This window comes from Urtica dioica, chromosome 12 (genome assembly GCF_054948205.1).
Source record: "Urtica dioica subsp. dioica isolate 48M chromosome 12, U.dioica_male_clone48M_v1_H2, whole genome shotgun sequence".
NCBI classification, from domain to species: Eukaryota; Viridiplantae; Streptophyta; class Magnoliopsida; order Rosales; family Urticaceae; genus Urtica; species Urtica dioica.
In genome coordinates this window covers 17760300-17774429 of record NC_142767.1, presented here as the reverse complement: position 1 = coordinate 17774429, position 14130 = coordinate 17760300, and the positions used below count along the sequence as shown (strand labels likewise).

At 39.2% G+C, this 14130-nt stretch overlaps 2 protein-coding genes across 2 annotated transcripts; one reads left to right on the top strand and one right to left on the bottom strand.

Moving 5' to 3' along the window:
* The first annotated feature begins 2928 nt into the window (after positions 1-2928).
* Positions 2929-4898, top strand: EXPA8 (expansin A8). The gene is made up of 3 exons (XM_089602714.1): positions 2929-3196; positions 3514-3826; positions 4233-4898. The coding sequence occupies exons 1-3, from the start codon at positions 3058-3060 to the stop codon at positions 4534-4536; spliced, it is 756 nt and encodes a 251-aa protein (XP_089458840.1). The 5' UTR covers positions 2929-3057; the 3' UTR covers positions 4537-4898.
* A 587-nt stretch (positions 4899-5485) lies between these two features.
* ETG1 (E2F target protein 1 (ETG1)) lies at positions 5486-9107 on the bottom strand. The gene is made up of 14 exons (XM_089602713.1): positions 8915-9107; positions 8719-8832; positions 8440-8547; positions 8204-8338; positions 7976-8020; positions 7764-7874; positions 7497-7652; positions 7088-7162; positions 6851-6964; positions 6536-6738; positions 6309-6444; positions 5997-6224; positions 5815-5882; positions 5486-5741 (listed from the first exon to the last, which is right to left on the bottom strand). Exons 1-14 carry the CDS (start codon positions 9080-9082, stop codon positions 5627-5629), a joined length of 1776 nt encoding a protein of 591 aa, XP_089458839.1. The 5' UTR covers positions 9083-9107; the 3' UTR covers positions 5486-5626.
* Positions 9108-14130: the final 5023 nt, after the last annotated feature.

The following is a 14130-nucleotide window of genomic DNA, read 5'->3' as shown; positions in this document are numbered from 1 at the left end:
TTTTTCTCCTTTGATTTTGTATTGATTAGACTTGTCGTGTATAAGTGAGTATAATAGTTTGATTTCAAATTTATTTTATATTTAATTTAATATCTTGTCTATTTAATGACGTATATATTTGTTTGATCAAGTGGGTTAATTTGATTTATTTACTATTTCGAAAAATAAATCGAACATTGATTATTTTGATAATTTTATGTTTTTTATTGACTAATCTATTCAAACAAAAATGTATGATTGTTAATTACGGCAAGACAAGGAATTCGGGGTTCAGACAAGGTATACATTCATAGTCCCTTCCATCTCCTCAAGCCACTATCCTCTTTCTCGACCATTTTTTTAACAGACGCGATAACCCCAATTCTCATGACTAAACACGATTAGTCACCCTTGTCACGACTTGTTTCCTTTGTTGTAGTTATGGTGTGAATAAAACCTTATGATCTTGTAAATTGTAATAATAATGTGTGAAAAAGAGGTTGACAGAATTATATATCAATATTAATGCATAGTTTCTATAAATAATTCAAAATAATAATAATAATCTACACTTGACTCGACTATTTGCAGACATTGTTACGTGATAAATAGGTAATGTTAGAAATAGCAAGAGGGGTTTAGACTTTAGACTTTAGACTCTCTCTCTTCTTTCGACTGTTTTTATTTGTTCTTTCTTTGGTCCGTTCACCGAGAGAAAGAAATGATATTGTTAAGTTGACAACATTTTTCATGCCTTAACGAACAAGCGATTAAACTTGACTTTGAATATTTCTTGTGTTGGATAATCACATTAATTCACACGCGACATAATTTACTCTTATGTCTATGGATAATTATATTCATGGAGACCTAAATAGACCAAGGATTGCTCAAACGCAAACAAATAAAAAATAATAAACAAACATCTGAAGAGTATCAGAGATATATTATTGATTTTACAAACCTTTCAAAATGATTCGAATAGATAAAAGAGACAAATTTGTAGATGCGAATTTCCATTTTAGAATATAAAAGAAATGGCATTTTCCGTGACTCATTTTCCACCGCACATGAAATTAAATTAAATTCAATTAAGAAATTAAAATAGAAAGAAAGAAAAAGGAAACATGATACGTAAAAAAATGCCTGCCATTTTACATTAATCCTTGAAGTGGTTTCTTTTATACTAAAAATATAATCTTATCGTATATTTTTCATCGTCATAAATGCAAGTAGCCATAAATTTCATCGATATTGATGCGTGAATAAAATAATGGACCGCTATGGCCGGGACTTGCATGTGCCTTCTAACGTGGTGGGACCCACTTAAGAAGCTCTCACAACTCTTTCACTCGCATAAATAAATCCAAAGCCTACTTTGCAACTGTATTAAATTAGATTATTATTCAGATAATCCACGTACTTCAATCATGGGGTTATGTAACGTTATGTTATGCAGCTTATGCTAACCCACCACACGTTCAGTTTTTCCTTCTAGCTAATTATATTTATATATAATTAAGTTGACAATAGCTCAATGTAAATTACATAGTTAGGAAAAAAACTCTATTAATTGTGAAATTATTATTATTTAACAGTAACCGACATTTTGATCCTGCATCTCTATATTATATTACGTCTCTCGCTTAAAATCTGATAGGATTCTTTTTGTAATTAATTGTAATATAAAAATTAGCCTGCAAGACATGGAGGTGGACAAAGACATATATGTATAATGAAATTATGTCAAAACAACATATAAATATAAGATATAATATAACTGATAATACATATGCCTTTTTCTTCAACACATTCATGGTATTTAAAGCATTAACATCTATTGATACTTTTATTTTCTATATTGATTAATATTTTGTTTTTAGAAATGATTGATAATGCATGTGTCAAATATGTAATTTTCTTGAATAATATGAAATGGGGTTAATTAAGGGGATAACTTTAATGGTGAAGCTAATATCACTTTGGCTTCACTTGTCACCTTTGATTCTCAAGCTACATCCATTAATCAAGAACCTCCCCTAATGATAAATTAATACCCTTCTTTGCTTTAGCATGGATCTCACATATCAACATCATCCAATAACAACCCAACAAATTTTCATTGGGCCAACAATTTTTTTATAGAATCAATTTGTTTTACAAAACAAATGGCTTAAATGTGAAACAATTGTGAAACTACTATTATTTCAATTTTATGCTATTTATTAACAATTTTTTTGGACAATCATATTAAGGATGCTCTAATAAAATTAAGTGAAACCCAAGTTGTTTGTGCTATTTAAAACCCAAGTTGTGGTATAGGCAAAGAATGTATAGTACATGCAGTAGAGTAAGTAATTTATTGCCTATTAGTCTCTAACGTCCTCCAATAATAATGATTCTACATTATATGAGTTAGGTACATATCCTCCAAAGCCACCAAACTAGACGTCTAAGACTAAGATTCCAATTAAAAAGAACACCCTAATCAAAGCCCTCAATTTGTTAAGCTAATTAAGCGTAAATCAAGCGAACGAATAAAGTATAATACAGATGCATTGTTGCTAGCATAATAAAACACCATTTTCCTCATTTGTTGAAGAAGAAGAAAAAAATTAACATGTCAACATCAAGTAAGAATAATGTACATATATATTTTTAGTGATAATATGAATGTAGAATACAATATAATAATAATATAATGTGTGAATATTTGGAGATGAAGAAAACGGTTGAAGAGTGCATGTGCAAGTGGGGCCATTTAGGGTTATCAGTTGGTAACACTTGCATGTGCCTCATTAGATGCTTTGTAAACGACCTGAAAATATGAAAAATCTGTTTCTGTGGTTTTTGCCTTCTCTCTCTCTCTATTTGAGAGCTGAGATGAGCTAACTTGTCGTTTTCACACTCAAATCACTCTCTCATCTTTATATACATGTATTCGTTATTTTATTTTAGCATACTCTCTCGTCCCTATAAAAGTAAACCCCTTTATGCTCTTTTTTCTACAACACAACACAACTCTCAGCTCGCTTAACTTTCAACTCGAAGTCTCTCTCTTTTCTCTCTCTTTCAGCCATGGTTTCACTCTCTGCCTTGTCTCTTCTATTCCTTACCATTCTCATCGTCCTTCTTGAAACCACAAACGGCGACTACGGCGGTTGGCAGCCCGGCCACGCCACCTTCTACGGCGGAGGCGACGCCTCAGGCACAATGGGTACGTTACAAACCGAAATTCAAATATCTAAAAAAAAATGTATTACCTTGGTTAATTGTAGTATAGTGAAAAATGTCACATGTTGCTACGTGACACATATCATACTATTTACATGTTGAAAAAAAAAAAAAGTCTCCATTTCTCATTTAATAATACACGTGGGTTAGGGACTCAACGTGACATGGACGGTGTCACAAAAACTCAAATAAAAAAAATAAAAATAAAAAACTAGGGGCCAAACAAATAGTTGGTACAAAATTAAAAATAAAATTAATTTATGGATTTTAATTAATATAAATATAAATTGATAATTATAGGAGGAGCTTGTGGGTACGGAAACTTGTACAGCCAAGGGTACGGGACGAACACGGCGGCGCTGAGCACGGCTTTGTTCAACAACGGGCTGAGCTGCGGCGCTTGCTTCGAGATGCAGTGCAGCAGCGACCCGAAATGGTGCCTCCCCGGCACCATCACCGTCACCGCCACCAACTTCTGCCCTCCCAACTTCGCTCAGGCCAACGACAACGGCGGCTGGTGCAACCCTCCCCTCCAACACTTTGACCTCGCCGAGCCCGCCTTCCTCCAAATCGCACAATACCGCGCTGGCATCGTCCCCGTCTCCTTCAGAAGGTATAAATATACACACATATATAACACACAGGCCCGGCTCAAACTCACTCAGGCGCCCCTAGGTGAATTAATATTTTGGAGCCCTTCGATAATAGTACAAATTTAAATATAAAAGAAAAAATATAAATATTTAAATATTTTGGACATATATATAATATATATTTAAAATTTTGGGGTCCAACCCAATCAGAGGCCGACACCGGCCTTGCTCGCCTATAGTCAGGGCCGGCTCTGATAACACACACACATATACACTGCGTCATCATTTTTTTAAAAAAAATTAATCAAAAAGTGACGACGCAGTGTATATATTTATTGGAAGGACACGAAAAGAGACATGAAAAATCAAATAATTGATTTCGATAAAGTCAATTGCTTTCTAATCAATTTCTTTGGATGGGATTAGGGTGCCGTGTATGAAGAAAGGCGGGATAAGGTTCACGGTGAACGGGCACTCGTACTTCAACTTGGTGTTGATCACGAACGTGGGAGGCGCCGGAGACGTTCACTCGGTGTCGATAAAGGGGTCGAAGACGGGTTGGCAAGCCATGTCTCGGAATTGGGGGCAGAATTGGCAGAGCAACTCTTACCTCAACGGTCAAGCCCTCTCTTTCCAACTCACCCTCAGCGACGGAAGGACAGTCACTGCCAACGATGTCACTCCCACCAACTGGCAGTTCGGCCAAACTTTCGCGGGGCCTCAAGTTTAATCAATAATTTAATACTCTAAGACCAACACTTTTTTTTTTAAGAAAAAAAAAATTCTAGTTTGTTTGGTTGCTTGTGTCACAAGTTTGTAACATATGTACTGTTTTTTTTTATATGGTGCTTTTGGGTTTGTGATAGAATAGGAAACAAAAAGAAAGAAGATTGAAGAGAGAAAAAGAGGCAAGGCTTTTGTTTGCCTGGTAGAGCTGAGCTGAGGTGGCTTATTAGCACCCGCTAAGCCTTCTTTTTCTTTTCTTTTTTTATTTTATTTTTATTTTTACTACAAGGATTTAGAGACAGGAATACTTTTTATTTGTGCGCCTTTTTTTGTCTGAAATGAATCAATCAAAGGCCATTTTTAGTATGTTGGAAAGAGTCGGTTTGTTGTTCAAAACAAGAGATGGGGTGACTTTATAAATTACAGTCATGTCAAGTGCTACTTTGAAAAGTCAAGTCTGCTCTAATCCCATCTCTGGGAAACTTTATATTATTCAGTTCTGTTCCACAAAGTGCATATTATCCCATTCCCTCCCTATTTAAGCCCAAATAAAAACTGAAACAAACGAACAAGCTATATGAAAGAAGAGGTAATTAGGTTCAAAACTGAAATTTATCTATCATTTGAATATGAATATGCACACCTTTCAAGATTCAACTTTGTGGACCCCCGGAATCCTACGACGTGTAGGCTTAAAAAATTTAGATATTTTTTTAGGTAACCTAATTGTATAACTCTATGCAGTCATGCAAGCTTCTCTGTTTTTGCAAAGTCAGCAGAATTATTGCATTGACTTAACTTCTGATTAAATATATTATCCAATAAAATTAAAATGTAGTTCGTGTGACAAGAACACCCTCGGCCCCGAAATGAGGTCATGGATAAATAATAAGAAAAAAGTGGAGATCATCTTTTTCTTTTTTGTGCTTGAACCAAACATATGATATGATTAATGATATCACACAAGGATAACTTATAACATTAAGTTGAACCATACACTGAGGCGTCAAAAGTACTAGACCTGAATTTGATCATCAGTCTCGCTCAAGGATTTACAAACAAAATAGCTTCCAAAAAATTACATGGAATTATTTTCAGCTCAGTCTTTCTCTTCGCTGTCTCTCGAGCTCTTTGACCATCTGCCACCGCTCCCAAGACAGTGACGACTCGCCATAACTCATGCACGCCAGTCGAGCCATAGTTAGCAATCTGTAGGCAATATTAATAAAGTTAGATATGAGCTCATCGACTATACCATCATGAAAATTTGGACATTCCTAACCTGTGAAAATCTTGAGCCTCCAAGCTTTGATCCACTTGCTTTGCCCGAACTAAGTCATTTTCAATAACCTGAAGAAAAAAAAAAAAAATTCAAATGTATGTCTCAGCACTTGCTTTTGAAATCAACTGGATTCACTTGTGAATAAACAAATAAATATAAATTGCAAGAGAATGAGAGTGTACAATTTGAAGTTCTGTGTCGATAGTATGAGGCAGTGATCTCAGAGTAGCCAAGTACCATCTCCAAGCATCTAATGACTCTGGTGAAGCTTCGGAAGAACAGCCAGCCGAAGAAGGTCGGAAAGGCAAAACTAAATCAGCAGGGCAGAGATTTGATTTCCCTTCGGAAAGTACAAGCAACTGGATATCCGATAACATCTCGGTTTCAGAGTACTTAAAGTCATAATACACCTGCCAAAAAAAAAAATATTGTTATATGAAGTGGTTATATGAACATCCGACATTTGGACAATCCAAACGAAGATTAAAACTGACCTTTTGTAATTCAAATAGAGTTTTAAGTGATCTGGTGTTGGCAACTCCAACAGAGTTGAGAGTGCCTGGGTCTAATTTGGTCTCGTCGAGTATCAAGTGCGAGCCATCAGCGAGTTGTAGAAGACCGGTTGTGAGCCTGTAGAAGAAGTATGCGTTTCTCAAATAAAGAAACATAACAAAGTAATTATTTATTTGATCCAGAATTGGTGCTGGAATATTTTATGTACCTATTTGCCTCGTGATCCTTTTGTGGCGAAAAAGAAGCGGCATTCAAGGACTCGATGGTTATCGGTAAATAGTTGGAGAATGGTAAAAGGTCCTTCAATGCAAGGTTAAGCAAAGCGCCAAACAGAGATGCGTTTTCTTTGTTAAAGCCCGTGAGATTTACTGAAAACTTCCCCACCGCATAGTCACCGGACCTGTATTGCACCTATCAAAATTTAACAAAAAAATACAATATTGGATAAGAAAGAATGAAGTAAGCAGAGATTGTAAAGAAAATAAGATAAAAATAGCAATAATTAAATGCAAGGGAAACGTACTTTGGATAAAAGATGTAATAATACAAATTGTGCTGCTAGACTGTCATGACCGAGAAGATCAGTAAGATTCCGTAAGAGACTTTCCCGTATCTCTTTGACCACATGGGAATTGGACTGTCAATGAACCAGTAAATCTCAGTGAGAAAAGTTTGAATTCCTTCTAGGGAATTGGCATCGTAAAGAGGCGAATTTCTCGTTCATGTGAGAAAACTGAAATTATTCAGTGCAGAAAATCACCTCAAACTTGGAGGGTTTGGGGATAAAGTCGTCAATTGCAAGTTTCCGATGAATGAAGCAGTGAATATGTGGCACCTGCGGTTAAATAAATAGAGGATCCGTAAATAAAAGAGATCACGAACTAATGCATAAACCATGTCACTTTGAGCGGTAAGGCTGAACTCTGTTATCTTCGATACACCATAGCATATACATACACACACACACACACACACACACACACACACACACACACACACATATATATATATATATATATATATATATCAACTAGGACATTCTAATATATTCAGATACAACTCATAAATAATCATCAGTATGAAGCGGTAGCAAGTCGTGAAATTGTTTATATGCACCGAAACTAGTTAATTTGTGCACATAAAAGACTAAATATATTGATTTCGTATACCTTGACAGCTGGCGGTAAACCTACTTGCTGTGTTTTATCCTTAAAGCCATCTTCGAATTCATCGTATGAATCTTGATGTTCTGAATCTAAAGTGAAGATGCCAATGAACTCAAAGACTTCATTCAGCTTAAAGTCAGACTCTGGGGTATCATATATCTGATCATAAGCCCACACACAAAAAAAAGAACCTCGTCACTTCTGATGAAACAGAAAAACTTGTCTATTTTTTCTCTGTTCAACTGATTGGCTTAGAAGATCAAATAATACCTTGACGATACAAGAAACCTGATCTCTGGGAATTTCAGGAAGAATACTAGCCGTAACCTCAGAAACCGAGTCCTTAGGATGAGTTGGCTCGGAAGGATGTCCATCCTCTCTCTGACAAGTCAAAAAATTTAACAGCAAAGAATATCTCAGCATCATATAAATTGATGTAAGAACAGAGATGATTACACGAGAACAACAAATTTCAGCTTTACCCTCTTTTTGGCACTCGGAGAACCTTCTATTTCATTAACTGTGTCCTGTTATTAAAAAGGAGTAAAAGAATCAAACATGTGGCCAATAAAAGAGCATAGTCAATTAAGAACTTGAAATCTCATGCGACAATGAAATGCCTCCAAAATAAGAAAACTTGGATAAAAATTAACCTATAAATTATATTAAACACCAACATGGACATGATCAATTGAGAATAGAGAAATTACCCCCAAATCCATGGAATCAACAGCTTCATCCTCCTGTCTAACTCTCTTCTCTCTGTTATGTTGACATGCCCGGTCCATAATTCTCTTCATCATCGCTTCAGAAGACGATTCGATCCATGAGTTCTGACCCGGGACCTAACAACAAGAATCAAACAGAGATGAGCTAAGTCACACATACAGATATTATGTGTTCATGTCACCTAAAGAAGGTAAATTACTCGGTAGAAAGAACTCACAGGGACACAGTGGAACAGGTTTCGTTGCCACATTCGCATATCCATTGATGGCTGAATCGGAACTTCCGAATAATCAATGAACTTGTTGGTTCTCCATACAGAGCCATCCTATACAAACCATAAAAATCAACAGGAAAAGCAAGTCTCAATTGTATGGGTGAATTATAAAGACACGAAAATCATTTAAATTTTTTCCACGCAGTAATGTCCAAAATTAAAAATTGAACCAAAATAGATACAGTAATAAAAAAAAAAAAAAAAAAGAGAGCAATAGAAAACCTTGTAAGCACCGACGTAAATCTCGTTTCCAAACATATCTTGAATCATGCCACGAAATCGGACGAGAGTGTTCGGTTGAATCCACTTCGCGGTTTTCTGATCCAGAATCGGAACCTTACAGAAACACAATTCCGTCAACAATCACTCATTGCCAACTCATCGAAACCCTAGAAATTAAGGATCTTTGGAATCAAACCTGAGAGAGGCCGTTCTGGTGGAAGATAAAGTCCTGAAACACGTCAACCGCTCCCCAGTCCTTGCCCTCGAAGAAGGTAGGGTCGTTCCCGGCGGCCATGGCTTCCTTGAACGTTGATCGAACGGCTCCGATGGGGTTCGCCAATAAATCGTACTGTAGTCCCACCATTTTCAGGTTGTCTTTGTCCTCTCTCTCTCTTCTGTCTCTCTCTCTCGGTAGAATTTCTGCGTGAGACTCTCGGGGAATCGAAAGTGGGTTAATAGATGGAGGGTTTTCCCGCTAAATCCTGGACGGGGAGGTATGATTCCCGCCAAATTTGGTGTGCTTTTGAGGGCCTTGGTACCAACTTACCTGAGTGTGAATTGGGCTGAATTTCCAACGAGCCCATGGAAATTAAAGTAATCAGCTGAATAAAACTGTGTCGTTTTGTATATATATATATATATTTTCTTTCTTCTAGTCTTCTTTATTATGAGAAACCGGGTAGTTCCCACATCCTGCCGACTATGAAAACTGGCATTGATTCGAATAAAACCGCAATATTTTAGGAGAGTTGGTGACTCTTGGCAGTTCGGATAGTGAAATACATATGTCAAAATCTTATATCGATATTGCAGAGATTGACCATACGAATCTTATCTTAGATCGCGTTCTCGTCTACTTGTGAGATGGTTCATACAAAACTTATAAACAAATAAGCCGTCTATCGCGCAAGAGGAGGAGAAACTTGTTATATGCACTTACAACATGAAAATTGAGTCTTGAGGGAATTGACAAGGAAGTATCGACGACGCTTAGAGATTCTTTAGATATCATCGAAGGACAATGCTCTAAGGCCTCACCACTTTTAAGAAAAAAAAGCCCAATTTATTCGGAATTTTTTTTTACTAGAATAATTGTTTTAAAAAAAAGATAATTATACACAAATAAGAGTAAATAAGTTGGTTATTCCACATTTTTTTTTCAAATTAGACAAATTTAAGAGTATTTAGTTACAAACATGTAACTAATAGTGTCAATTTTGTCAATATTAATTATATGTTTGTAACTAAACACTTTTCAATCTGTCTAATTGAAAAAAAAAAGTAATAATGTGGCTCGCAATAAGAACCACCATCAGATGAAGACCACGAACATTTGCGTCCTTATTTTTACATGGATATGAAGATGGCTGACAAATAAGAATGACTGATGCAAGGAACCAAATCTAGTGTGAATGGACTCGCATTCACAAACTTCGTGGTTACTTGACTTACGTTGAAGTATTTAGAGGCCGTTTGGTTTAGTTTTCTAAACTCGTTTTCTGTTTTTAAATTCTGTTTTCTGATTCTAATTTTTAAATTTAAAAAACAGATTTAGAATTACGTTTCAGAATATTTTAAATGTTGTTTGGTTATGTTTTCCATTCAATTGTATAGAGATAAAATAGAAAACAATTTTTCATTGTTTTCTGTTTTCTAAACAAATTTCAAAGAAAACAGAAACATGATTCTAAATCATGTTTTCTAAATTCATAACCAAACAGTTTTACTAAAACTGTGTTCTAGAATTTAGAATCAGAAAACAGAAGACGGGAACAGAAAACATAACCAAACGGCCCCAGTGTTTGCAATTAAGCATTTATGATATTTATTAATTTATAGAATAAAATCAATATTTAGCCTTTCTTATTTGTTTTAGTCGTCTTTATTTTGTAATTTTTCGAATAGCTTTTAAAACTCAAATACAAGACTTAAAATCAAACTTTAGTCGTCTTTAGCTAAGTTTAATTTTTTTTGTCTCTCTCTTAAAGTTTTGTATTTGATTTTTACCTGCCAAAACTTATTTTGACATTTGGTTCCCCCATTTATTTTTTGAAATTTGACACCCCTCCGTCTTAAATTTAGTTTCTCGGTTCGCTCATGCACTCGCCACCAATCAACGGTGGTGGAACCTACAAGGTTTTGAGCCTTGAAATACCGATGATGATATATGTGTTAGCCATAAGCTCGACTTGGTCAAGCAAGTGGATGAGCAAATAAAGCACATATTAGTGTGCATGATTTTAGGAACGTGAGTGGTCAAAAGTGCAACTGATGCACCAAAAAATAGGATCACGTAGTTAGTGGTTTTAGGGTTAGTTATTTAGTGGAAATGGTCTCACGTGTTGTGAAGATCATGGAGCAAATATAGGGTTTTCAAGTTATGTTTTATTTTCTTATAAATAGCTTATCATTTGTACGTTTTTATTCAGAGAAAATAGATAAGAAAATTGTCGCAAATACCATCTTTTGATATATTTATTTCTCTCCTCACCATTTCATTTTGTGAGTAAAACACAGTGTGTTTATTTATATTAGTGTGCGTATGTGTGTATATTTTCTCTTCTCAGGTGCTGCAACAACAAGTGGTATCAGAGCATTTGGTGTTCGATCCAAGACTCTGTAGCCGATCGGTGTTCGATCCGCTTCGGCAATGGCAAGACAAGGAGAAGAAGGCAACAACAGCAAGGCAGTGATTTCATCATCTCCACCGAAGGCACGACTGAGCAGCGGTGGCGGTGACGAGCTGCGCACCGTGGAGCGGGTCGTCAGGGAGAGCGACGGTGCAGTGCACTTTCCGCTCCTCACGCGTACAAATTACGCAGATTGGGTGATCCTCATGAAGGTACAACTGCAAGCGCAAGGCTTGTGGGATGTCGTTGAAGACGGTCCTGGCGATCACCGCGAAGACAGGCGGGCCATGTCGGTACTACTCCGGGCAGTGCCGCCGGAGCTGGTACGTACACTTGGCGTCAAGGAGACGGCCAAGCAAGCTTGGGACACACTCAAGATCATGCGGGTCGGTGTAGAGCGTGTCCGGGAGGCTAAGGCGCAGACACACTGGACCGAATTCGAGAACCTCACGTTCAAAGACGGCGAGGGGGTGGAGTCTTTCGGCATTCGACTCACGGCGATCGTCAACGACCTCGAGGTGTTGGGCGATCCGGTGACCGAGCACAAGGCGGTGCTCAAATTCCTTCGAAGCGTACCGCGCGCATACAAACAGATGGCCATGGCGATCGAATCGCTGGTGGATCTCAAGTCTTTGTCCATCGAAGAACTCACGGGGCGGCTCCTAGTCGTAGAGGAGCGCGGCGAACTCGACGACCCTCCGCCTTCCGGTGGGCACCTACTCCTCACAGAAGAAGAATGGCAAGCCCGACAGCGACAACGCGAGCGTGGGGACAAGACAAAGTCGTCATCGAGTGGCGGTGACAACGGCGAACGCAAGAAGGGTAACTGCCGCTATTGCGGCATAGCCGGTCATTGGGCTAAGGAGTGCCGCAAGGCAATGCGCGACCGAGAGCAGCAAGAGCAGGCCAATCTCGCGCGTGCCGAGTCGGAGGAAGATGATGAACCGGCGCTGCTCATGGCGCAGACCTGTACATTGGCTCATGAAGCTGCCGAAGACGCACCCAACAAGCTGTTTATGAACGACACGACGTTCACAACCCTCGACGAGACCACGCACGGCATTGTGCACTTCGACGAGTGCTCGGAGTGAACAATTTGGAACAAGTCGAACTTACGGGGGAGATTGTTAGCCATAAGCTCGACTTGGTCAAGCAAGTGGATGAGCAAATAAAGCACATATTAGTGTGCATGATTTTAGGAACGTGAGTAGTCAAAAGTGCAACTGATGCACCAAAAAATAGGATCACGTAGTTAGTGGTTTTAAAGATCATGGAGCAAATATAGGGTTTTCAAGTTATGTTTTATTTTCTTATAAATAGCTTATCATTTGTACGTTTTTATTCAGAGAAAATAGATAAGAAAATTGTCGCAAATACCATCTTTTGATATATTTATTTCTCTCCTCACCATTTCATTTTGTGAGTAAAACACAGTGTGTTTATTTATATTAGTGTGCGTATGTGTGTATATTTTCTCTTCTCAGGTGCTGCAACAACAAGTGGTATCAGAGCATTTGGTGTTCGATCCAAGACTCTGTAGCCGATCGGTGTTCGATCCGCTTCGGCAATGGCAAGACAAGGAGAAGAAGGCAACAACAGCAAGGCAGTGATTTCATCATCTCCACCGAAGGCACGACTGAGCAGCGGTGGCGGTGACGAGCTGCGCACCGTGGAGCGGGTCGTCAGGGAGAGCGACGGTGCAGTGCACTTTCCGCTCCTCACGCGTACAAATTACGCAGATTGGGTGATCCTCATGAAGGTACAACTGCAAGCGCAAGGCTTGTGGGATGTCGTTGAAGACGGTCCTGGCGATCACCGCGAAGACAGGCGGGCCATGTCGGTACTACTCCGGGCAGTGCCGCCGGAGCTGGTACGTACACTTGGCGTCAAGGAGACGGCCAAGCAAGCTTGGGACACACTCAAGATCATGCGGGTCGGTGTAGAGCGTGTCCGGGAGGCTAAGGCGCAGACACACTGGACCGAATTCGAGAACCTCACGTTCAAAGACGGCGAGGGGGTGGAGTCTTTCGGCATTCGACTCACGGCGATCGTCAACGACCTCGAGGTGTTGGGCGATCCGGTGACCGAGCACAAGGCGGTGCTCAAATTCCTTCGAAGCGTACCGCGCGCATACAAACAGATGGCCATGGCGATCGAATCGCTGGTGGATCTCAAGTCTTTGTCCATCGAAGAACTCACGGGGCGGCTCCTAGTCGTAGAGGAGCGCGGCGAACTCGACGACCCTCCGCCTTCCGGTGGGCACCTACTCCTCACAGAAGAAGAATGGCAAGCCCGACAGCGACAACGCGAGCGTGGGGACAAGACAAAGTCGTCATCGAGTGGCGGTGACAACGGCGAACGCAAGAAGGGTAACTGCCGCTATTGCGGCATAGCCGGTCATTGGGCTAAGGAGTGCCGCAAGGCAATGCGCGACCGAGAGCAGCAAGAGCAGGCCAATCTCGCGCGTGCCGAGTCGGAGGAAGATGATGAACCGGCGCTGCTCATGGCGCAGACCTGTACATTGGCTCATGAAGCTGCCGAAGACGCACCCAACAAGCTGTTTATGAACGACACGACGTTCACAACCCTCGACGAGACCACGCACGGCATTGTGCACTTCGACGAGTGCTCGGAGTGAACAATTTGGAACAAGTCGAACTTACGGGGGAGATTGTTAGCCATAAGCTCGACTTGGTCAAGCAAGTGGATGAGCAAATAAAGCACATATTAGTGTGCATGATTTTAGGAACGTGAGTAGTCAAAAGTGCAACTGATGCACCAA

Coding starts and splice junctions, on each gene's coding strand:
- EXPA8 (XM_089602714.1), top strand. CDS start 3,058: ATGGTTTCACTCTCTGCCTTGTCTCTTCTATTCCTTACCATTCTCATC. Junction 3,197..3,513: donor CGACGCCTCAGGCACAATGG/GTACGTTACAAA, acceptor TGATAATTATAG/GAGGAGCTTGTGGGTACGGA. Junction 3,827..4,232: donor GTCCCCGTCTCCTTCAGAAG/GTATAAATATAC, acceptor GGATGGGATTAG/GGTGCCGTGTATGAAGAAAG.
- ETG1 (XM_089602713.1), bottom strand. CDS start 9,082: ATGGTGGGACTACAGTACGATTTATTGGCGAACCCCATCGGAGCCGTT. Junction 7,875..7,975: donor CTCCGAGTGCCAAAAAGAGG/GTAAAGCTGAAA, acceptor TTGACTTGTCAG/AGAGAGGATGGACATCCTTC. Junction 5,883..5,996: donor TCGACACAGAACTTCAAATT/GTACACTCTCAT, acceptor TTTTTTCTTCAG/GTTATTGAAAATGACTTAGT.